The sequence below is a fragment of the Hemitrygon akajei genome, chromosome 5 (genome assembly GCF_048418815.1).
Source record: "Hemitrygon akajei chromosome 5, sHemAka1.3, whole genome shotgun sequence".
NCBI classification, from domain to species: domain Eukaryota; kingdom Metazoa; phylum Chordata; class Chondrichthyes; order Myliobatiformes; family Dasyatidae; genus Hemitrygon; species Hemitrygon akajei.
This window is the reverse complement of record NC_133128.1, coordinates 19,857,502-19,882,108: the sequence shown is the minus strand read 5'-3', so window position 1 is coordinate 19,882,108 and position 24,607 is coordinate 19,857,502. Positions and strand designations below refer to the sequence as shown.

General features: G+C 43.8%; 1 protein-coding gene across 1 annotated transcript in view; it reads right to left on the bottom strand.

Annotated features, from left to right (window-relative positions):
* Positions 1-1,818: 1,818 nt before the first annotated feature.
* Positions 1,819-24,607, bottom strand: part of psmg1 (proteasome (prosome, macropain) assembly chaperone 1) — a 28,333-nt gene continuing 5,544 nt past the window's right edge. Inside the window, exons 3-7 of the mRNA XM_073044976.1 lie at positions 15,756-15,910; positions 13,473-13,535; positions 10,077-10,275; positions 7,081-7,217; positions 1,819-2,023 (exon numbers count right to left, since the gene is read on the bottom strand). Of these exons, the coding sequence (XP_072901077.1) occupies positions 1,949-2,023; positions 7,081-7,217; positions 10,077-10,275; positions 13,473-13,535; positions 15,756-15,910 (629 nt within the window). The 3' untranslated portion in view covers positions 1,819-1,948. The remainder of the gene's footprint in view (positions 2,024-7,080; positions 7,218-10,076; positions 10,276-13,472; positions 13,536-15,755; positions 15,911-24,607) is intronic.

Below are 24,607 nucleotides of genomic sequence, written 5' to 3'. Positions count from 1 at the left end.
AGGGGAAGGAGTACAAGCTAGAAGGTTATAGGTAAAGGCAGGTGAAGGGGAAGGTTAAATGGGGGGGTGAAGTGAGAAGCTGTGAGGTGATTGATGAAAGAGGTAAAGGGCTGAAGGAGGAGGAGAGTGGATCATGGAGGATAGGGGAGCGTGGGAGAAAGGGAAGGGGGCACCAGAGGGAGATGATGGACAGGTGAACAGAAGAGTAAAGCTACAAAGGGAGTTGGAATAGAGAAGGGAGAGGTGGGGAGAAATCACCAGAAGTTGGAAAAATCAATGCCAGGACAGAGGCTACACACACAAAATGCTGGAGGACCTCAGCGGGTCAGGCAGAATCTATGGAGGGAAATAAACAGTCGATGTTTCCGGCCTTCATCAGGACACTCCTTATCTTTACTCCTCACCCGGAAGACAATCTTTTCAAAATGCAGTCCAGCTGATGTGGTCATTAGTTTGAATGCAGGAACCCTACTAACTCACAACCTAGTTTCACCTGGTCAATAAAGCTGAAACAACGTGGGTAACAGGACTGTGACGTCCTGCCAAAGCAAATAGCCATACGCAAACTATGTCAGGATATGTGCATTCCCTTCGCCACTTAAACTTCCCCGTTTCTTTGCCTCTTGCTTTCAATTCATTTTCAGTTATTTAATCTTTTCTAAAGGAATGTTTCATCAGATTGTGGAATCAGTTCCCTGACTTCAAACAACTTTTGCAGACAAAAGTGGGAGGAGGGTCAGATAGCTTTCTGTGCAGCCACTGGTAGTTTAAAGGCAAGGATGTCCTCTGCAGAAGTGATTCCAAAACAGAGCATTTCCTCCCGAATACAGTACTTCAAAAGAAAGCATCCTCGGTACTAAAAGTACTACATTTGGTGTTATGCTGTAATAATGTAAACGTACACTGATCTGAAGAAAGTGGAAATTCACAGACAGGTTCAATTGTCAGCAGAGTGCTCGTGCAGATATGGAATCTCCTTCCTGTTGTTCCAGGATGCCAGCCTGAAGCAACTAGCTTTTAAATTGATTCTGTGCCCAAAGCATCTTTCCTCTTTACAATCACCGAGGGACCAGCAGTAAATCTCCAGCATTTTATTTCTCAATATCCAGCCGTTTTATCTTTCATCAAATAACTTGTGTGTGTGCAGCTGTGTAATCATTTGATGGCACTTGGACGATTTTTCGTTTAATCAACAGCAGATCCCAGGCAGAGAGGTAACAAGGACAAATCATCCCAAGTTGTAAATGGTCAGTGCTTTTAAAAAAAAAACTTCAGATATGTGAAAATGCTCTCTCTTGCCCTTCCCACCATTCTGGCAAATAACAGGCCAATGACTTAAGAAAAATTTATTCTATTTATTTATCTATTCAGTGCGGATAGGCCTCTACGGCCCAGCAAACCCCAACAACCCTAGATTTAACCCCAGCCTCATCATGAGGAAATTTACAATGACCAATTAACCTACTAGCCGGTACACCTCCAAACACCGGAGCACGTGGAGAAAACCCACACATTCCATGGAAAGGACGTACAAATTCCTTATAGAGGTTGCCGGAACTGAACTCCGTACTCCGACGCACCAAGCTGTAATAGCACTGTGCTACCCGCTACACTACTGTGGTGCTCATGAAGGCAACTTTTTTTCTGCATAGTTTAATAATTGAACAACATATAGAACCATTTAGCAAAATGAGTTCAGAGCTTAGAAATGTCCAAATTGCAATCAGAAACAAAAAAAAACTTCCCAGATAAAAATTAAAGAAATAAACTGAGAATGTGTACAGTAATTATCAGTTTTTTTCAAAATACTTCGAGACGTTGTTGAACAAAACTAATATGGTTTATTATTTCAATATTTAATAAAACATCACTAAAGGCAGGTAGCAAATAACGTTCTTCTGGAATCCACTCCAGTGCTAATGTACAAACGAATTAGAAATTGTTAGTCTCATGTATACAGGTTGCTCTGGATCTTGTTGGCATCTACTAGCTGTTTCAGTATTTCTGCACTTCGGGAGTTATCCTGCAAGGAAGCAAAGAAACTAGTCAAATGTCAATAGCTTTTAGCCTCCAAGGGTTGCCGGGCTGGAAAATCAAAGACATAAGACAAAAAGACACAGGAGCAAAGTTAGGCCACCCAGTCCATTCCATTGTGGCTGATTTATCATACATCTCAACTCATTCTCCTACCTTCTCACCAGAACCTTTGACACGAAGACTAATCAGGATCCTATCAACCTCCGCTTTAAATATACCCAATGACTTGGCCTCCAGAGCCAAACGTGGCAATAAATTCCATTGATTTGCCATGCTGTGACTAAAGAAATTCCTTCTTATCTCTGTTCTAATGAGATGTCCTTGTATTCTGAGGCATTCCCCCCTGGTCCTAGACACCCCCACTACAGGAAATATCCTCTCCACTCACACACTATCTAGGCCATTTCCGTATTTAATATACTCTAAGTGTATATAATGTAGAGTTGAGAGAGAAAGGGAAATAGAGAGAGGAAATTGTTATCATTTCGCACAGCTATTCATTTAGTCTCGCCGTAGTATTTTTGTTATATCCCACAGGTTCCAAATGGCCAACATTTCCTGTCCTCCCATGGAAACATGGTGCTAGACACACACAGCATGTCAGGTAGCGACTGCACTGAAAGAAACAAGTTCAAGTTTAAAGTTTATTGTCATCTGACTGCATATACTGTACAAGCAAACAAAACGTTTCTCTGGATCATGGTGCAAATAATTTTTTTCTGATTTGTCCTAGTTTAATCATGGTAACGTCCTCAATGCATTTTCCTATGTAACCAGTCACCGATCCCACATATTCATCAACGTTGACGTGATGATTGTAGGTAGCCTCCTCCCCAAATATGCTCCTGCCCTGTTTTTGAAGCAACTCTGCAACCCTACAGCACTGCAGTGGCACCTTCTGGCCAGGTCCTGATCTCGCTGTGAAATGATTTGACTTGTTTAACCAGTGGTTAACAAAAGCGATTAGCAATATGGAAATGTAGTCTGAGAACCCGAGGTGAGGCCAGGGTATAGCTTGTAGTCTCCGAAAACTTTGGTATAAACCAGGACTGTTTTTAAATTGGCAGGATTGAAGTCACCAGCCATCAGAGCGAGTGGCTTTGAGATTGTAGATTGCACTGTAGAGCTCCCCCAGCGTTTCCCCAGTACCAGCACGGGGAAGTTTGCAGATTTAAACAGCAGTAATCACGATGGCAGTGAACTCCCTCAGTAAGTAGAAGGAAGGGTCTGCAGTTCACCATTAAAAACAGTATCCTCATTGTATCAACAGTATCCTCATCTCATCCTGAGGTGTTCACACACCAGTTCTCAATGATTAGACGCACAGTCCTCCTCCATGGGTAGTAGACCACGACACGAAGCGAGAGCCCGCTCCCTGTGTTAGTCCATGACTGTTGAACACCTTCATTATTCTGCTCACTAGCGAGCTAGACTTGAGGATTTTAATGTTTTCGTGTTTTTTGGTCATAGAAAACACAAACAGGACAAGAACTTCCACCATTGGTTGGAGCTGGAGTGGCTGCAGTGCCATGCAGGCCACCATCTTGTATCTGGTTGAAGTTCTGGTTGAAAACCCTTCACCATAAACAGGAATGTGAGATTAAATTTAAGGCTGGGGGAGAATGAATAGAAGCAACATTTCCTGTCAGAGGAAAAGATTTGGGAACAGCTTCTTCCCCTCTGCCATCAAATTTCTTAATGTACATTGAACCCATAAACACTACCTTACTCCTTTTTTTCTCTCTTTTTGCACTACTTACTTAACTTTATATATATACACACTCACACTTCTTACTGTAATTTACAGTTTTATATATATATATATATATATATATATATATATATATATAAACATGTGCCGGTGATATTAAACCTGATTCTGATTCAGGGTCGCTTAATGTACAAACACTCCTGTGTCCAGCATCACTTTCTGGACATACAATCGATTTGTGGGTTTATTTTGTGCTGCAATGGATCAGGAGTAACAATTATTTTGTTCTCTTTTACACTGGTATAATGGAAATGAGTTTAAGCCGCCTTGAATCTTGAAAATGCTGGAGGAACGCCGCAGATCAGGCAGTATCCATGCTGAGGAACAAAGAATCACCAAGAGATATCCTTGGTAGGATTAAGCCATAGTTTCCCAGGTGATTCATGTGGAGATCTTCCTCTTCCTATCCATTCCTTTCCTACCTTTTCTGTAAATGAAAACGAACTTGTCGTCTCATGGTTCCAGTTCCAACGAAGACTCTTTGAGCTGAAACGTCAGCTCGGTTTATCTTTCCGTTAATATTGCTGGACCTGCTGAGTGCTTTCCTGTTTTCACACAGCATCTGTAATTTTTGATTTTCAATTCAAGTCCTCACTCACTGTCCCTGCCTCCTGCCTCCAATGCTTTAAACATTGAGATATTATTGTTATTGTATATCTACTGAGATACAGTGAAAAGCTTTTGTCTGCATGTCATTCAATCAGATCTAACCATAAGTAATTAGAAGAGAAGAGAATGCAGAATATAGCATTCTGCAGTTACAAAGAAAGTGCAGTGCAGGTGGACAAATGATGTGCAAGGGCCACAATGAGGTAAATTGAGCTGAAGGATTAACAATTAAGACAGCAGAACAATTCTAACAGATGTAATGAATGGATCTGCTGTAGCCATCTCACAAAGAATTACTATGCTCCAATACCATCCTGGTGGACATCTCAATTCACTCACTGCCTCATGATCCTATTCAGGTACCTTCTCCTTATGCTGCAATCTATCATCCTCTTTTCCCCCACTCCATTCCCCTCACCAACTTCTCCGTTCCTGATTCCGCTCAGCCATTCTTTCCATCTCTCAAAAGTTCCTCTGGTTATTCTGCTATCTTTTACCACGCCTCTCAAAGTCCAACCCTACGTCCCCGCCATGAGAGGAGGAAACGGGGCTCTAGTAAAGATGTACAGGCCAATCCCCTGCACAGTGGATGCAATGGATTGAAGAAGCGTTGATGAACTCCAACCATACCAGCGACTTCAGAGGACAATGGAGAGAGAAGGGCGTCAATGACCTACGCCCCACTAAGGAGCTAAGGGCCCAAGTTAATAACTAAGTAGGTTTATTACAACACTTGTAAACCATAATGTCATCCTCATGATCACCCCACACTACCCAATTTACTTCTTCAGCTCAGTATCCATTTTGTTAATCCAGCTACAAAGTATCTTGGGCTAGTTTCTGGATTATAAGTCTAATGAAAAAGAGAATGGTTAACTAGAAATCATACGGCAGAAAGAGTTATTCTGACCATGTTGGACTGCAGAATGTATACAAATACACAACGAGTCCTGGCTATGATGGGACCCACTGTGAAGAACAGCTGGAAAACTTTGTGTACAAAGTCCTGTGTATGTTACTCAAAATGGCTTCTTTGGTTTGTTAAGAGTAGGAATGTTTCTTTGTCTGATAAGTGTTTCTCTCGCAGTTGTTTAGCTTTAGACTTGCTGATATGGGGATTGTATTCATTTGTTAACCAATGGGGAATGTTATTTTGTCTTGTGAGGCTGGGAACTTGGGGGGGGGGGGGGGTTTTCGCGGTCTTTTGAGGAGAGTCAAGAGGAAGACGCCGAGGAAGGTGGACGTGCGCTGCACTGCTTGGTTGACCACCGGGGGTGGTCCCAGGTGCGAAGACGTGGAGGTCGGAGGCAAGCGATGAGGGGTCGAATGGTTCGATGGTTGAGCTCCAACGATGTGCACTAAACTGACTGAACTTTGATAAGTTGGCGCTTTTTGTTTTTTTCTTTCCTTTCATATATATTGTATTGCCTAGTACTCTTTTAGTTTTAGTAAACTCTTTAAAGTGTATTTCATAACAGTATCTGGTGTGAATTTGATACTGTGTGCGTGCGCGAGGCATAAACTTGATTCTCACAGCACCTGCGTGTACGGGAGGTGGGTTGGTGTGTGGCTGGATCTCCTTTTCCCCAAGACATATACCAGCCTGTTGGTTAAGTGTTACATTTGTAAACTGGCACATAAAGTATACTGACTTGACAAGATACTGGCTGGGTACTGACCACAGATTCTAACGGTCCCCTTCAGTAGAGACATGAGGAAAGCAGAGAAGTGGAATTAATAAGCTTTAAGTTCTTATTTCAAATTCCAGTTCCCAGAATTATATCAAACTGTTACTTTTATCAATTAGACTCTTGCTTTAAACCTAAAAGTTCTTTAGGAACCTTTAACGTTCGGCGTGGACTAGAAGGGCCGAGATGGCCTGTTTCTGTGCTGTAATTGTTATATGGTTATAATGCCAAGATAGCTTGCTTGCAGTTTGTACACAACTTACAGACAAATGTTACCTTTCCTGCCTAACAGTCTTTGATATATGCTTGCAGCACGAAGATCAAGCTTAAGGACAGTTTCTATCCCACAGTTTTGAATGGACTTCTTGTAGGATAAGATGGATTCTTGGCCTCACAATCTACTTCAATATCATCTTGCACTTTATTGTTTACCTGCATTGTACTTTTTCTTCTGGTAGCTTTGACACTTTATTCTGTATTATTATTGTTTTATCTTATTCTAGCTCATATTCCTGTGAGTTAGGGACATATTGTACCAGCATGCTAAGTCAGCTCTAGCAGACTGGGCGGATGAGATCTACAGTGACACCCAACAGCCAGGAAGGAGGTACTGCAATGCTCCATGGAGAGCGAAGGGCATGACAGGGCACAGAAGACATCATGGTTATCTACTGCAACCAGAGAAGACCCCAGTTTGTGATGCTTGTTTGTACCACTGAACTTGGACTTCTGAGGGCAAGAGAGTGGAACTGCCCCAGTGCAACGGCTTTTCCATTTCAAAAACTCCCCTGCACGTTTCCTATGATGGTCTGGCACAACACACAACCACTGCAAAGCTCAATGTACTGTAATGATTTGACCCGTATGAACTGTTTCTAGACAAGCTTTTCACCTCATCATGGTACATGAGACAGTAAGACTAATACCAACGCCAACTGTATGTCCATGTAACGATTAAGAATAAATTGTCCTTACCTTTACCAAAGTATTCAAGCTCCTACACGCGAGCACTGGCTTAAAGGCTTCTATGGTCAAAGTATCTAATGCTGTAATATCACTATAGCAATGGTAGAGTACAGCAGGAATCTCTCGAACCTGACAGTAGGTCAGAACTGGGAACAAAGAACAAAAACACACCTCTCAGTTTTTGATATTTCTCCACACCAACCCTCCCAAATTCTCAGAAAGCAAACATCCAAACTGCAGTCAAGCCACACACAACACTGATGTGCTCCACTCTGGTCAGAGTTAATTTGGTTCATCTTCTTTAGGGTGACAGCAAAATTCTCACTTACGGCCTCAGTTCAATAACTGGGATCATACAAGAGAAACAGCCGCTTTGGCTGAGGTGTCGAGATGTGAATCCAAATCCTGTGAGCTACTGCTCTTTATGTGAGAAAACATGGGAAATAAAAGACCCAGGCGACCAAATTGGGGCGGCACAGTACCATGGCAGTTAGCGTAACGTAACCCTGTTATAGCGGCAGTGACCAAGGTTCAAATCCGCCGCTGTCCATAGAGTTGTACGTTCTCCCCATGACAGGCACACGGGTTAGTAGGTTAATTGGACATATGGATGTAATTGGGCAGCGCAGGCATGTTATCATGCAGTACATCTAAAATAAAACTAGCAAGTTTAACTATCCAGAGGAAACCCAACAATCTACATTTCAATGGGCTCTACTTAGTACCTGATTTTCAATTCAAATTAGTTTGCTTCAGGACAGCACGGCTTAAAGGTCAATTTTCAGTCAATTTATTACCTAAATTATCTTACAGAGGTTACAGAAGTAATTGTACAAAGGAGTGGGCTGCCACCATTATATCGTGGATTTCAAGTGTACAGTTTTAAAGTAATTCTGAGAACTACTTTTCACTGTTAACATTTGAAAATTCAGTGTTGTCTCCTGCAGTAATCTATCCTTTCAATTTGATCTTTGATATTTGAGTACGTGATTGCTCTTTGTATGAGCTACCCATTTAATCACATCCAGGGCTCAGAAAGACAAATTATTTATGGGGCAATTTTAGCAAGCACTGAGGAAGTGCTACTGGACAGCCCACTTGAAGAGATGCAGTCAGTACTATAGAAGGAGTAGTGGGATATAGGTTTAACCTTCCTGGCCACCAACGATACTACTGGATAAATGCAGGAATTCAAGCACCATCACAGAGATGAAGATAAAAATAGCCAATTCCCAGAAACAGATATCAGATAACTAGCTTATCGAAGTTCAAATCAGCCATGATCAAATGGTGTAACAGTCTCAATGGGCCAAATGGCCTAAATCTGCTCCTCTGTCTTGTGGTCTATGGTGGGGTTCCCAACCTTTTTTTTGCAATGGAGCCTTACCAATAATCGAGGGGTCCACGGACCCAAGGATGGGAACCCCTCGTCAATGGTCTAAGTTGAAAGGGTAGGTTTCTACAGTAGACAACATTGAAAAACAGAACATTTTCATAAATTAAGAACTGTATTAAGTTACAGCAATGGATTGGGACTATCAAGCCACACGTGGCAAAAGTTATTCACAGCCATAGCCATTCACAGCTAGGTCAGCAACTCAAAGTGCCATTCACTGCCCATACATCAAGTTACTGAACAACAGTAGGGCACATGCTCTTACATTACAATTCAGAATCTGTCCAAGACTCATTGTTAAGATCAGGTCACCGCTCTATTACCATACGAGTGTAGAAGATAGATGACAAGTACTAGGATTTTCCAAAGGTATGGTTTTTCAAAAAAGGAAGATAGAAATGAGTTGAGAGGGAAGAGAAGGTGATCTTTATGCACAACTGTGCTCTGCGTGATGAGGGTAATGCGATTCATGGGCTAGTGTGGGATTCAAGTTCACAAAGAAAGCGTGGAGTGGCACGGCAGCGTAGTGGTTAGCACTAAGATCTACAGTGCCAGCTACTTGGGTTCAAGTCCTGCCACTGTCTGTAAACAGTTTGTGCATTCTCCCTGTGACCACCTGGATTTCCTTCGGGTGCTCTGGTTTCCTCCCACAGTCCAAAACACTGGTTTGTAGGTTCATTGGTCATTGTAAATTGTTGTGTGATTAGGCTAGGGTTAAATCAGGGGATTAATGGGCAGCGCAGTTCAAAGGGCCGGAAGGGCTTATTCCACACTATATCTTAATCAATCAATAAAGTGGGTTGTCATTTGAAGAATGTTGATGGCTCTGCACCTATATTCATTGGAATTCAGAAGAATGAGGGGTGATCTAATTGAAACCTATCCAATGGTGAAAAGCCTTGACAGAGTGGATACGGAGAGGATGTATGGTGGGAGAGTCTAAGACCAGAGGACAGAGCCTCAGAATAGAGGGGCATTCATTTAGAATGGAGATGAGGAGGAAATTCTTTAGCCAGAGAGCGGTGAATTTGTGGAATTCTTTGCCACAGGCAGCTATGGAGGCCAAGTCTTTATGTATATTTAAGGCAGAGGTTGATAGATTCTTGACTGGTCAGGGCATAAAGGGATACGGGAAGAAGGCAGGAGATTGGGGCTTAGCTAAAAAATGGATCAGCCATGATGAAATGGCGGAGGAGGCTTGATAGGCCAAATGGCCCAATTCTGCTCTTATTATCTTATGGTCTTATGATCTAAATAAATAAATAGAAGGCATTTGAATAGAAATGTATTCAGAACTGGAAGCAGTGAGACTGAGAAAAAGGTGCACAATGAAGGGAAGGGTGTCATTGTGCACCAGTGAACAGTTTAATTACATAAACATTATGTCAGTGGAAGAGAAAGTGAAAGCAATTGCAGACAAAAACTGGAACATTTCCATCAGTTTAATACAGCTTGGAAGTGAGAAAATTATAGTCCTGTCTTTTCAGTCTTGCATGCTATGAGAAAGATTTTTTTTGATCACTGGAGATATAAGTAACCTAAACACAAAAACGTAAAGAAATATTCATCAATCATTCCACTTCCATCCCCCTTGCCATTGAATCCATACCTGCTGCTGGGAGCCCAGAGATCACATTGGGCTGTTCTAGTAACTGGCAGTGGGGAGTCTCCTGCAGTGCATTTGTCTTCAGGGCTCGAAGGAATGGTACAGGGATGCTTGGAATGGACTTGGATGATTTATATTCAGTAACGGATGAACATGACAGAACTATCACATTTAGGCTCCTTTTCTGGACATTTTCAAAAACCTGTAATGAGAAGCAGAAAAAATGTTTCTTTCCCTGAGTAACAGACACAGGAAAAACAAACAACAAGACTGCACTCCCTTGCACCAATTAGCACGTCTCCTGTAATGGTTAGTGAACTTGGCCCATTTGATTACCTTGAAAACACCCAGCTGAGTGTGTGACTACACCTCCGTGTCCACACAACCTTCGTTCCTTTATTCCATGTTCACTGTTTTCCCCGATCAGGTTCCTTCTTCAGCCCTCTACAGTTAACACCTAGCACCTCCCAACTTCTCACTATTTGTGTGTGGTTGTTATTACTAACACAAGCTCCCTTGCATTCTTTTTTTATGTGGTGTCCAAGTTCTCAGCTGCTCACAGTGGTTTCTGACCACTTCCTCTGGGTCTACGATTACTATAGATGGCAGGGTGGAGATACAATAGATAGTAGGTGCAGGAGTAGGCCATTCGGCCCTTCTAGCCAGCACCGCCATTCACTGTGATCATGGCTGATTATACACAATCAGTACCCCGTTCCTGCCCTCTCCCCATATCCCTTGACCCCGCTATCTAGAAGAGCTCTATCTAAGTCTCTCTTGAATGCATCCAGAGACTTGGCCTCCACTGCCTTCTGGGGCAGAGCATTCCACATATCCACTACTCTCTGGGTGAAAAAGTTTTTCCGCATCTCTGTTCTAAATGGCCTACCCCTTATTCTTAAACTGTGGCCTCTAGTTCTGGACTCAACCATCAGTGGGAACATGCTTCCTGCCTCCAGTGTGTCCAATCGCTTAATAATCTTATATGTTTCAATCAGATCCCCTCTCATCCTTCTAAATTCCAGTGTATACAAGCCCAGTCGCTCCAATCTTTCAACATATGACAGTCCCACTATTCCAGGAATTAACCTTGTGAACCTACGCTGCACTCCCTCAATAGCAAGAATGTCCTTCCTCAAATTTGGAGACCAAAACTACACACAATACTCCAGGTGGGGTCTCACCAGGGCCCTGTACAGTTGCAGAAGGACCTCTTTACTCCTATACTCAATTCCTCTTGTTATAAAAGCCAGCATGCCATTAGCTTTCTTCACTGCCTGCTGTACCTGCATGCTTGCTTTCCTTGACTGATGTACAAGAACACCTAGATCTCGTTGTACTTCCTCTTTTCCTAACTTGACTCCATTTAGATAGTAATCTGCCTTCCTGTTCTTGCCACCAAAGTGGATAACCTCACATTTATCCACATTAAACTACATCTGCCATACATTTGCCCACTCACCCAACCTGTCCAAGTCACCCTGCATTCTCATAACATCCTCCTCACATTTCACACTGCCACCCAGCTTTGTCATCAGCAAATTTGCTAATGTTACTTTTAATCCCTTCATCTAAATCATTAATGTATATTGTAAACAGCTGCGGTCCCAGCACCGAACCTTGCGGTACCCCACTGGTCACAGCCTGCCATTCCGAAAGGGACCAGTTAATCACTACTCTTTGTTTCCTGTCAGCCAACCAATTTTCAATCCATGTTAGTACTCTGCCCCCAATACCATGTGCCCTAATTTTGCCCACTAATCTCCTATATGGGACTTTATCAAAAGCTTTCTGGAAGTCCAGGTACACTACATCGACTGGCTCTCCCTTGTCCATTTTCATAGTTACATCCTCAAAAAACTCCAAAAGATTAGTCAAGCATGATTTTCCCTTCATAAGTCCATGCTGACTCGGACTGATCCTTCTACTGCTATCCAAATGTGTCATAATTTCCTCTTTTATAATTGACTCCAGCATCTTTCCCACCACTAACGTCAGGCTAACCGGTCTATAATTCCCTGTTTTCTCTCTCCCTCCTTTCTTGAAAAGTGGGACAACATTAGCCACCCTCCAATCAGCAGGAACTGTTCCTGAATCTATAGAACATTGGAAAATGATTACCAATGCGTCCATGATTTCTAGAGCCACCTCTTTAAGTACCCTGGGATGCAGACCATCAGGTCCCGGGGACTTAACAACCTTCAGACTCAACAGTTTATCCAACACCGTTTCTTGCCTAATATAAATTTCCTTCAGTTCATCCTTTACCCTAGTTCCTTTGGCCACTATTACTTCTGGGAGATTGTTTGTGTCTTCCCTAGTGAAGACAGATCCAAAGTACCTGTTCAACTCATCTGCCATTTCCTTGTTCCCCATAATAAATTCACCCGTTTCTGTCTTCAATGGCCCAATTTTGGTCTTAACTATTTTTTTGCTATTCACATACCTAAAGAAGCTTTTACTATCCTCCTTTATATTCTTGGCTAGTTTACCTTTGTACCTCATTTTTTCTTGGCATATTACCTTTTTTGTTATCTTCTGTTGCTCTTTAAAAGCTTCCCAGTCCTCCGGTTTCTTGCTCATCTTTGCTATGTTATACTTCTTCTTTTTTATTTTTATACTGCCCTTTACTTCCCTCATCAGCCACGGCCGCCCCTTACTCCCCTTAGGATCTTTCTTCCTCTTTGGAATGAACCAATCCTGCACCTTCTGCATTATTCCCAGAAATACCTGCCATTGTTGTTCCACTGTCTTCCCTGCTAGGGTATTGTTCCATTGAACTTTGGCCAGCAACTCCCTCATAGCTCCATAGTTCCCTTTGTTCAATTGTAATACTGACACATCCGATTTTCCCTTCTCCTTCTCAAATTGTAGGTTAAAACATATCGTCTCTAGAGATATTGTATCTCATAGAGATACGTCTCTACCAAAGTGGGTGTAAGGCACTCCTTCCCTCCACTGGCCTGCAGGTCAAGATGTAACACCTGATTAGCACCCTGATCATAGTCACGTGAAACCATGGGAGCAGGTAGCGGATGGTTGTATGAGCAGCTAGTCCATATCACAAGTCCTGGTTATGCGACCACTGACGCCAGGCAATCTCTGAAGAGTACTGATTGATAATGGCTGGAATCACCCGTCTTGTAAAGACACTGCCCAGAGAAAGGCAATGGCAAACCACTTCTGTAGAAAAATTTGCCGGAAACAATCATGGTCATACGACACGGAACATAACGATGAGGGTTACTAATCCACTACAGTAATCTCTGAATGCCAACACTTCCTTGTCTGTGGGCAAATGAGGGTTCAACCAATAAGCCTTTGCCTACGAATGAGACGCAGGACCCACAATAACACAGGTGTAACACTGACCGGACTAGACTGTAGAAGAGCACGTACCTTCTCAGCCCACTGGAAAAGCTGATCCTCAGCCACGTAGCAATTGCAATGGCAAGTCAGAATCTGCAGTTACAGAAACAGATTGCATGATGAACAAACACAACACTAAAAAGGAAACGACCTGCATTGTTACAGAATATTTTCTGGCATTAGAGTGTTCTACTCTACTTCAAATGAGTATTGTGTTCAGTTCAGTTCACCTCATTACAGGAAGGAAGTGAAAGCTTTGGAGAGGGTGCAGAAATTTACCAGGGTGCTGCCTGGATTAGAGAGCATGTCCTGTGAGGATAGGTTGGAGAGAGCTACACAAGAGGGTGAGAGGTGTATATATAGTGGAGAGCCAGACACTTTTTCCACAGGGCAACAATGGCTAATACAAGGGTCACAACTTTAAGGTGATTTTTAGAAAGTATAGGGACATTTAAGAAACTTTTCAATAGGTACATGGATGAAAGAAAAATGGTGGGCTATGTGGGAGGGAAGAGTTAGATTGATCTTCAAGTAGGTTAAAGGGTGAGCACAACATGGGGCCAAAGAGCCTGTACTATGCTGTACAATTTTATGTTCTACTTTACTACTAATGAAGCAGTTTTAAAGTTTAGTGTCTGCTGTAGGTGCAAAAAGTTACATCAGCACTTGGGGAGCATTAGCCTTCATAAGTAAAGGTGTGCAAAATCTAATTTAACAATCAGCGATACTTACAATCAAAACAGATGTTTATGATGATGAGAATTCTAATTCTGTAAAATCCAGAAAAATTAGGCCCCAAGCATGTCTTTGAGCAAATTACGACTTCATACACAGCATTAACTCTCCTCCCGTCTACTAATGGGGTTTTGATATGTATAAAGAGTAAAATAAGATGGTGGTGAATCTGTAAAGTTCATTGCCACAGATAGCTGTGGAGATCAAGTCATTGATTAGAAAAGGTGTCAAAGGTTGTGGGAAGAAGGCAGGAGAATGCAAGATAAATCAGCCATGATCAAATGGAGGAAGAGACTCAATGGGCTGAATGGCCTAGCTTTGCTCCTACGTGTCACTGTCCTGTGGTCAAAAACAATGCCAAAGCATTTCACTTCGCACTTCCTGTAGCTTGGTTTAATCAATTTTCCCTCAAAGCTGATTTTTTGGGTTAGGAAACAGCACTAAATTTAGTCAAAAATCAATCAACTCATCACCCAATATACAGCCATCAATAGCTTTCACTCAGAGAAAGACATACAGTCAGAAAGACATCAAGACACATCAAATGAAAGAGCAATCCTTCAAGAGGGATTCTGCGTATAACACCCTTTGACCTAGTCACTCCTCTGTTTCCATTCCAAATGGGATTAATATGGATGGCTGTTTGATGTCTGGCGTAGGCATGATGGGATGAAGGGCCTGTGCCTGTGCTCTGTGACTCTGTGACACTCATTACCTGCTGAAAAGTGCACAATTCACTGGCAAACAAGATGGGGCCACTTGTAGATCTCAGCTTTCCTGCCCACAGTTTATACCACCATACAAAATCATGAGGGGTTTATTTCGGCCACAGCCTTTCTCCCAGGGTAGGGAAGTCTAAAGCTAGAGAACAGAGACTTAAGGTGAGTAGGGAAAAACTTAAAAGGGTCCTGAGGGGCAACATCTTTCACACACAGTGGGTGGTGGCCATACAGCTCGAGCTGCTAATGGAAGCTATAGAGTGGGGGTAAAATTACAAGGTTGAAAAGACATTTGGACAGTTACCTGGATAGAAAAGGGCTATGGCAAATGGGACTAGCTCAGGTAAACGTTTGGGTCAGAATGAATGAATTGGGCTCAATGGCCTACTGTAAGGCTTTATGGCTCTCCATCTGTCTCACTGTCATGGTCCACATCACCCCATCACACTTTGAGCTAGTTTTCTACATTCAGTCTCATATCGCCAATGAACATCATCAGTCTCAAACATCAACAGCTCCTGACGCTGACTGACCTGCTAAATATTTCAGCATTTTATTTCAGATCTGGATTCTGTAGTATTTCACAGCCTCAGATCCTGGGTTGTCATGTGAAAGATGAACTGGTACACTACTTACAATATTTTGCAAAACTCAATCTTACTAGTAAATTTACTCAGACTGACAGATATTCAAAGCAATTTATTAAGTCTGTGAAGGTCAGGACTCTGTAGGGGTTGAGAGTCCATCTTCTAAGTTTAGAGAGCTACGACACTGTCTCAGGACAGAGTAGAGACCTTCTGGGTCTGAAAGCCTGGGAGGTGCCTATGTCCTTCTTCTACCTAATCACAAGGCAACTCACTGATGGGTTGGATGTCAGTCGGTAGAGAAGGCATGATGAATCTGATGGAAACTGCTTATCCACAGGATCTGTTCTTGTACTTCGCTCGTTCCATAATCTAACAGCTCCGATGATCTCCCAACTCCCACTGCACTGTACGAAAGAGTTCAGAAACCCTATTAAATAAACACAAAGAGTGCACAGTCAATAATGTAAAACTACAGCAAACCAACAGGCTCAGGACTTTACAGGTCCTGTACAAACAGATTCTCCAGGACGCAAGTCCTGTGCAGACCACAACATTTAAATTTATTTTTTTTTTTACACAATTGTAGTTCAAAGTGAATGTGGTATGTGCATAAAGTTCAGAAATAGAACCCAGTCAATGTAAATAAAGCACAGGAACTAGGGCCCTGAGTTGGAATTGGGGCTTATTGTATTCTGTGTTGTTCTGCCGAGCCTGGTGGCAATGCTATGTTGGTGCCAGGCTGCCCCCTAGGTTCTGCTGGCTGCTAATGCAAATACTCACAGTCACATAGAAAGAGGCCCCTCAGCCCATGCCAAGCATTTAATCTGCCTTCTCCCATCAAGCTGCACCAAGAACGTAGTCCCCCATACCCCTACCACCCATGCACCTAACATCTCTTGAATGTTGAAATCGAGCTTGCATGACCAACTTACACTGGTAGTTCATTAAATACTCTCACGACCCTCTGCGTAAAGAAGTTTCCCCTCATATTCCTCTTAAACTTTTCACCTTTCACCCTTAACCCATGACTTCTGGTTGCAGTCCCACCCAATGTCAGTGGAAAAGCCTGCTTACATTTACCCTATCTATACCCTTCATAATTTTGTATAACTCTATCAAATCTTCTCTTGATCTTTTACATTCCAAAGAATAAGTCCTAACCTATTCAATCTTTCCATATAACTCAGCTCCTCCAGACCCGACAAATTGTAAATATTCTCTGTACTCTTTCAACCTTATTTACAGCTTTCCTGAAGGTAGGTGACCATTTCACTTTATGTTTCAATGTCCCTTTGATAAATAGACCTGATTTCGCAATCATTGTCCTAGACTTTCCTTCAGGATCAACATCCATCATGGACAATTCGAATGGAAGTATAGATGGTCTGATTAGCGGGTCTTCAGATGACAAAAATTGCTGGAACTTAAAGTAAAGAAGAAGGTTGTCGAAGGATACAGCAAGATATCGATTAGTTGGAAATTTGGACAGAAATGGCAGAGTTTGATCTGGAAAAGTGAGGTGATCCACTGCAAAATGTATTAAGGGTGATATAGCAGACATATTTAATACGTCCTCACTGGGCATAGATGGACACCAGATTAGATTATTCAACATGCACAAGAGGTTCACCAGGATGTTCTGTTTTGGAATGTATTAGCAATGGGAAAATTGGAAACACTTGGAATTTTTTTCTGGAACATGGGAAGAGGGCAACCTGGATGCCCATCTACCTGGATCTTGTGCAGGTAGATGGGATTAGTTTAGGTTGGTCCATGTCTACACTGACCATGATGCCAAAGAACCTGCTCTGACCAGGGATATACCCTAGCACAAAATAAAATACTGTCAAATTTTATTGAGAGACTGCACGGAATAGGCCACTCCAACCATTTCAGCTACACAACAAGCATCCCTAATTTAACCTTAGCTTAATCACAGGACAATTTACAATGTCCAATTAACCTACTAATCGGTGAGAGGAGACTGGAGTACCTGGAGAAAACCCATGCATTCCACAGGGAGGACGCACAGACGCACAGATGCACTTGGAATTGAACTCCGTACTCCCGATACCCAGAGCTGTAATAGAATCATGCTAACTACTACGCTACTGTGGCAGCAAATTATGCCTTTAAATGCAACGGTCAGGCCAGATACAGGTGTCCCCCTGCTTTACGCAAGTTCACTTTATGCCACTTCGCTTTTACAAAAGACTTACATTAGTACCTGTTTTTGCTAACCGTAAGAAATCCAAAGATGATTTGCGCTTTTATGAAAAAAGGCACCCGCTTTAAACTTGTGTTTACCCCGAGAAAGATTACCATGACCGTGAAGCCTTGTGCGGGCAGGTGTGTGCGCATGCTTGTACATGCCGATATTTTTCTACAAATCGGTTTTGACTAAATCTTCACAATTCTCGTAAGTGAAACTACACTGTGCATACGTTATTTCTACTTTATATAGGCTGTGTACTTATCATATAATTCCTGCTTTATATATGTTAGTGTTATTTTAGGTTTTATGTCTATTTGGTTTGATTTGGTAGGTTATGTTTTGGATCTGGGACCCTCAAAAATTTTTCCCATGTAAATTAATGGTAATTGTTTCTTCACTTTACGCCATTTCAGCTTATGAAAGGTTTCATTGGAACACTCTACTTACGGATAGCGGATATTTAAAAAACACAAAATGCTGGCAGAACTCAGCAGGCCAGACAGCATCTATGGGAGGAGGTAGTGACGACGTTTCGGGTCGAAACCCTTCAGCAGGAGTGAAGTAACATGGGATGGTCGAGGGGGGGATAAGAAGTGGGGGGAGGGATGAAGTAGAGAGCTGGGAAGTGATAGGCTGGAAGGAAATGGGCTAGGGGGAAGGTGGAGAATTATGGGAAATAAAAGAGAAAGAAAGGTAGGGCTGGGGGGAGATTGTAGTGAGGGGGGAAAAGAGAGAGAAAGAGAACCAGACTAAAATTATAGATAGGGATGGGGTAAGGGGGGGGGGGGGCAGGGGTATCAACGGAGGTCTGTGAGTTGGATGTTCATGCCGGCAGGGAGGAGGCTACCTAGGCGGGAGACAAGGTATTGCTCCATCGACCTGCGCGCGACCTCATCTTGACGGTAGAGGAGGCCATGGACAGACATGTCGGAGTGGGAGTGGTCTGTGGAATTGAAGTGTGTGGCCACAGGGAGATCCCGCCACTGCTGGAGGACCGAGCGCCGGTGTTCGGCGAAATGGTCTCCCAGTCTGCGGCGGGTCTCCCCAATGTATAAACGGCCACATTGGGAGCACTGGATACAGTATATCACCCCAGTTGACTCGCAGGTGAAATGGTGCCTCACCTGAAAGGACTGTCTGGGGCCTGGGATGGTGGTGAGGGAAGAAGTGTGGGGGCAGGCGTAGCACTTCTTCCGTTTGCAGGGATGAGTGCCCGGAGGGAGGTCGGTGGGGAGGGATGGGGGGGATGAATGGACAAGGGAGTCGCGTAGGGAGTGATCCCTGCGGAAAGCCAAGAGTGGGGGGGAGGGGAAGATGTGGTTGGTGGTGGGATCCCGTAGGAGGTGGTGGAAGTTACGGAGGATTACACGTTGGATCTGTAGGCTGGTAGGGTGATAGGTGAGGACCAGGGGAACTCTATCCCTGGTGGGCTGGCGGGGGGATGGGGTGAGGGCAGAGGTGTATGAAATACGGGAGACGCGATGGAGGGCAGAGTTGATAGTGGACAAAGGGAAGCCACTTTCTTTCAAAAAGGAAGATACCTCCTTTGTCCTAGAATGAAAGGCCTCATCCTGAGAGCAGATGCGGCGGAGGCGGAGGAATTGAGAGAAAGGGATAGCATTTTTGCAGGAGACAGGGTGGGAGGAGGAATAGTCTAGGTAGCTGTGGGAGTTAGTAGGTTTGTAGTAGATATCGGTGGATAGGCTGTCTCCAGAGATAGAGACAGAAAGATCTAGGGAGGTGTCGGAAATAGACCAGGTGAATTTGAGGGCGGGGTGAAAGTTGTTGGAGGTGAAGTTAATGAAGTCGACGAGCTCAGCATGTGTGCAGGAAGCAGTGCCGATGCAGTCGTCGATATAACGCAAGGAAAGAGGAGGACAGATACCGGTGTAGGCTTGGAACATAGATTGCTACAAATGGCCGACAAAAAGGCAGGCATAGCTAGGACCCATGCGGGTGCCCGTGGCTACACCTTTAGTTTGGAGGAAGTGGGAGGAGCCAAAGCAGAAATTGTTAAGGGTGAGGACTAATTCCGCGAGGCGGAGAAGAGTGGTGGTAGAGGGTGACTGGCTGGGTCTGGAATCCAGGAAGAAACGGAGAGCTTGGAGACCTTCCTGGTGGGGGATAGAGGTATATAGGGACTGGACGTCCATGGTGAAAATGAGGCAGTGGGGGCCAGGGAACTTGAAATCTTTTAAGATATGTAAAGCATGGGAAGTATCACGGATATAGGTGGGAAGGGATTGAACAAGGGGAGATAAATCAGAGTCGAGATAGGCAGAAATGAGTTCAGTGGGGCAGGAGCAAGCAGACACAAACCTACAGACTCCCACAGCTACCTAGACTATTCCTCCTCCCACCCTGTCTCCTGCAAAAATTCAATCCCTTTCTCTCAATTCCTCCACCTCCGCCTCATCTGCTCTCAGGATGAGGCCTTTCATTCTAGGACAAAGGAGATGTCTTCCGTTTTTAAAGAAAGGGACTTCCTTTCGTCCACTATCAACTCTGCCCTCCATCGCGTCTCCCATATTTCACGCACCTCTGCCCTCACCCCATCTCCCCGTCAGCCCACCAGGGATAGAGTCCCCCTGGTCCTCACCTATCACCCTACCAGCCTACAGATCCAACGTATAATCCTCCGTAACTTCCGCCACCTCCTACGGGATCCCACCACCAACCACATCTTCCCCTCCCCCCCACTCTTGGCTTTCCGCAGGGATCACTCCCTACGCGACTCCCTTGTCCATTCATCCCCCCCATCCCTCCCCACCGACCTCCCTCCAGGCACTCATCCCTGCAAACGGAAGAAGTGCTACACCTGCCCCCACACTTCTTCCCTCACCACCATCCCAGGCCCCAGACAGTCCTTTCAGGTGAGGCACCACTTCACCTGCGAGTCAACTGGGGTGATATACTGTATCCGGTGCTCCCGATGTGGCCGTTTATACATTGGGGAGACCCGCCACAGACTGGGAGACCGTTTTGCCGAACACCGGCGCTCAGTCCTCCAGCAGTGGCGGGATCTCCCTGTGGCCACACACTTCAATTCCACAGAACACTCCCACTCCGATATGTCTGTCCATGGCCTCCTCTACCGTCAAGATGAGGCCATACGCCTAGGTAGCCTCCTACCTGCCGGCATGAATATTCAACTCACAGACCTCCGTTGATACCCCTGCCCCCCACCTTACCCCATCCCTATCTATAATTTTAGTCTGGTTCTTTCTCTCTCTTTCCCCCCCCCCCCCACTACAATTTCCCCACAGCCCTACCTTTCTTTCTCTTTTATTTCCCATAATTCTCCACCTTCCCCCTAGCCCATTTCCTTCCAGCCTATCACTTCCCAGCTCTCTACTTCATCCCTCCCCCCACTTCTTATCCCCCCTCGACCATCCCATGTTACTTCACTCCTGATGAAGGGTTTCGGCCCGAAATGTCGTCACTACCTCCTCCCATAGATGCTGTCTGGCCTGCTGAGTTCTGCCAGCATTTTGTGTTTTTATTTATTTCCAGCATCTGCAGATTCACTCATGTTGACTTTGAATTGCAATTATTTATTTGTGTACTTATGGTCATTTAAAAATAAAAATGCACATTAAATTATTTATTATTTATTTGTAGCAAATGCTTTTAATGGCACTTGGAGAGCAAAGCCATGTCATCATCAAACGGCTAAGGCTACGTCCACACGACGCCGGATAAATCTGTAACCGAAGCTTTTTCTCTTCATTTTTACCCTCCGTCCACACTAAAACGGCGTTTTCATCCCCCAAAACCGGAGAATTTCAGAAACACTTTCCAGAGTGGGTATTTTTGAAAATGCTGCTCGAGCAGATCAGTGTGGACGGGGTAACTGGAGAAATCTGAAAACACTTTCAGATGGCAGCGCGCCAGTTCATTGTTTTCCTGAACGCAACCCCCCACACAATCTAACAATTTCAGAACAGATGGCAAAGAGACTGACGCCAGAAGAGTTAGAAATGTTCTCACCAAATACTTTGACCCATAACTTACTGAATAAATAAGTATACTGTACTCACTTTGCCCTGTTTTCTGTCCTTGCTCGTATGAAGGTGGTTTACCTATTTATGCAAGTACTTCTCTGACAATAGATGTGTAACAGCCTAATGTAACATTGTATGGAAATACAAGATAATACTGATGCAGACATGTTTTATACATTTAACAAGGTGCTTTATTAATGCAACAGAGTTCATCAGTTTTTCAATGTTCATCGTCAGCCGGGTCAGTCTGTCCGTGAACTCCCTGTCGGTTGCCTCTGTACGCTCCAGTATTTGTGTTTTTTTTTTACTTTTAAGTTCTCCCATGTGAGAGCCAACAGCTGTCCATCGTTTTAAGTTTTTCTAGTCTGTAACTACACAAACGCGCACTTTCACTTTCAAAATTATCCGATCTAGTGTGGATGTAGCCTAAGATTCTTTCCATTTCTTCTCTTTCTCCTTTGCAGCAACAAGAGTAGATCAGGTCACAACAAGAGCTCACAAGGTGAAAATGCACACTGGCCTTCAGAGTGCTGAGTACAGGAGTTGGGATGTTATGCTGATGTTATATAAGACAGTGAGACCAAATTTGGAGTATTGTGTGCAGTTCTGGTCATCTACCTATTGAAAAGTTATCAATAAAATTGAAAGAGTACAGAGAAAGTTTACAAGATTGGTACTGCGTCTTATGGACCCAAGTTACAGGGAACTGTTGAATAGGTTAGGACTTTATTCCCTGGGGCGTAGGAGAATGAGGGGAGATCTGATAGAGGTATATAAAATTATGAGGGGAGTAGATGCAAGCAGGCTTTTTCCACTGAGGTTGGGTGAAACTAGAACTAGAGGTCGTGGGTTACAGGTGAAAGGTGAAATGTTGAAGAGGTACCTGAGAGGGAATTCTTCACTCAAGAGGGTGGTGAGAGTGTGGAACGAGCTGCCAGAGAGAAGTCGTGGATACATTTAAGTGAAGTTTGGATAAGTACATGGAAAAGAGGGATACAAGGTCCATGGTCCAGGTCAATCAGACTAGGCAGAATAACAGTTTGGCACAGATTAGATGGGCCAAAGGGCCTGTTTCTGTGCTGTAGTGCTCTACGTCTCTAAACTTAAAGCACTTCACATCTGCAAAGTTCCTTTTCAATTGTTCTCTCCCAAAACTGAGTTTTGTTTCAAGGTTTAGAAGGATACTGGCCAATTACTAGCAAACAGGACTGGCTCATATCATTCACTGGAACTCTCACTTCTATGTTAAAAGGACAGGCAGGTAGACAGAGGAGGTGGGGTGGCTCTGTAGGTAAAAAAATTAAATCAAGATCTTAGCAACTCTTAGCAAACTTGAATCCCTAAAGGATGCTCGACAGCTGTGGCAGGGCTTGAATGCTATCACCTCTTACAAAGTGAAACCAAGTGACATGGGTGACAACAAGGCTTTGCTGTCAGATGAGCTCAATGCCTTCTATGCTTACTTTGGCCATCAAAACATGGAGGAACCTTCACAAACTCCCACAGTCTGTGATGACCTTGTGATTTCAATTTCAGAAGCCAACGCGAGAGCATACTTCAGGAGGGAGAACCCACTGTAAGCATCTGGCCCAGATGGGATACCTGGCCAAGTAAGAAAGACCCGTGCTGGTCAACCATCTGGAGAGTTCACCAACATCACTAACCTCTCGCTTTGGTAGTCTGACATACCCACCTGCTTTAAGCAGGTTTCAATTATACCGGAGCCTAAGAAGGATGTGATAACCTGCCTCAATGACTGTCAACCAGTAGCACTCACATCCATAGTGATGAAGTGTTTTGAGAGGCTGGTGATGAAACTTATCAACTGCTGCCTGAGAAGCAACTGGGATCCTCTCCAGTTTTCCTACCGGCACAACAGGTCCACAGCAGATGCCATCTCATTGGCTCTTCACTCAACCCTGGAACGTGTGGACAGCAAAGATGCATACATCAGGATGCTCTTTATTGACCAAAGCTCAGCATTCAATACCACCATCCCCTCAAAACTAATCAATAAGCTTCAAGACCTTGGCCTAAACATCTCCTTGTGCAATTGGATCCTCTATTTCCTCATTTGCAGATTCCAGTCAGTTCAGATTGGCAACAACATCTCCTCCACAATCTCCATCAGCACAGAGGTGCACCACAAGGTTGTGCTCAGCCCACACTCTATTCGATTTATACTTATAACTATGAGGCTAAGCACAACTCTGATGCCATATTTAAGTTTGTCAACAACACCAGTGTCGTTGGCCGAAACAAAGGTGGTGACAAATCAGCATAACGTGGTCTCTGAAGTTCCATTTGCCCAGTACTCTGATTATCTGTCCCACTCCTACTTTGAGTTCTCTGTCCTTGCTTTCTTGCAAATTTCATGAAAATTGGTGTGAGTCTGGTGACCAGCATCTCCTCTTCTGACTAGGCACGTGACAGAGCCCTCAAGGTTCACCACTGAATTTGGATAACTAGTTTGTATCATCTAGTTTGTGGTCAGTACTCGTGAAAAGTCATTGTCCTGTAACATTAAACTCCACTTCCCAGCATTCAAGACATCTTCAAGGAGCGATGCCTCAAAAAGGCAGGATCTATCATCAAGAGACCCCATCACCCAGGACATGTCCTCTTCTCATTGTTACCATCAGTACAGGAGCCTGAAGGCACACACTCAACAATTCAGGAACAGCCTCTGCCATTGGATTCCTGAATGGACATTGAATTTTCATGAACACTACCTCACTACTTTTTATTCTCTTTCTACACTATTAACTTTTTAATGTATATGCACTTACTATAATTTAGTTTTTTATCATTATTGCAATGTACTGCTACTGCATAACATCAGATCTCACAACATATGCCAGTAAAATCAGTCCTGACCAAGGGTCTCAGCCCGAAACGTCGACAG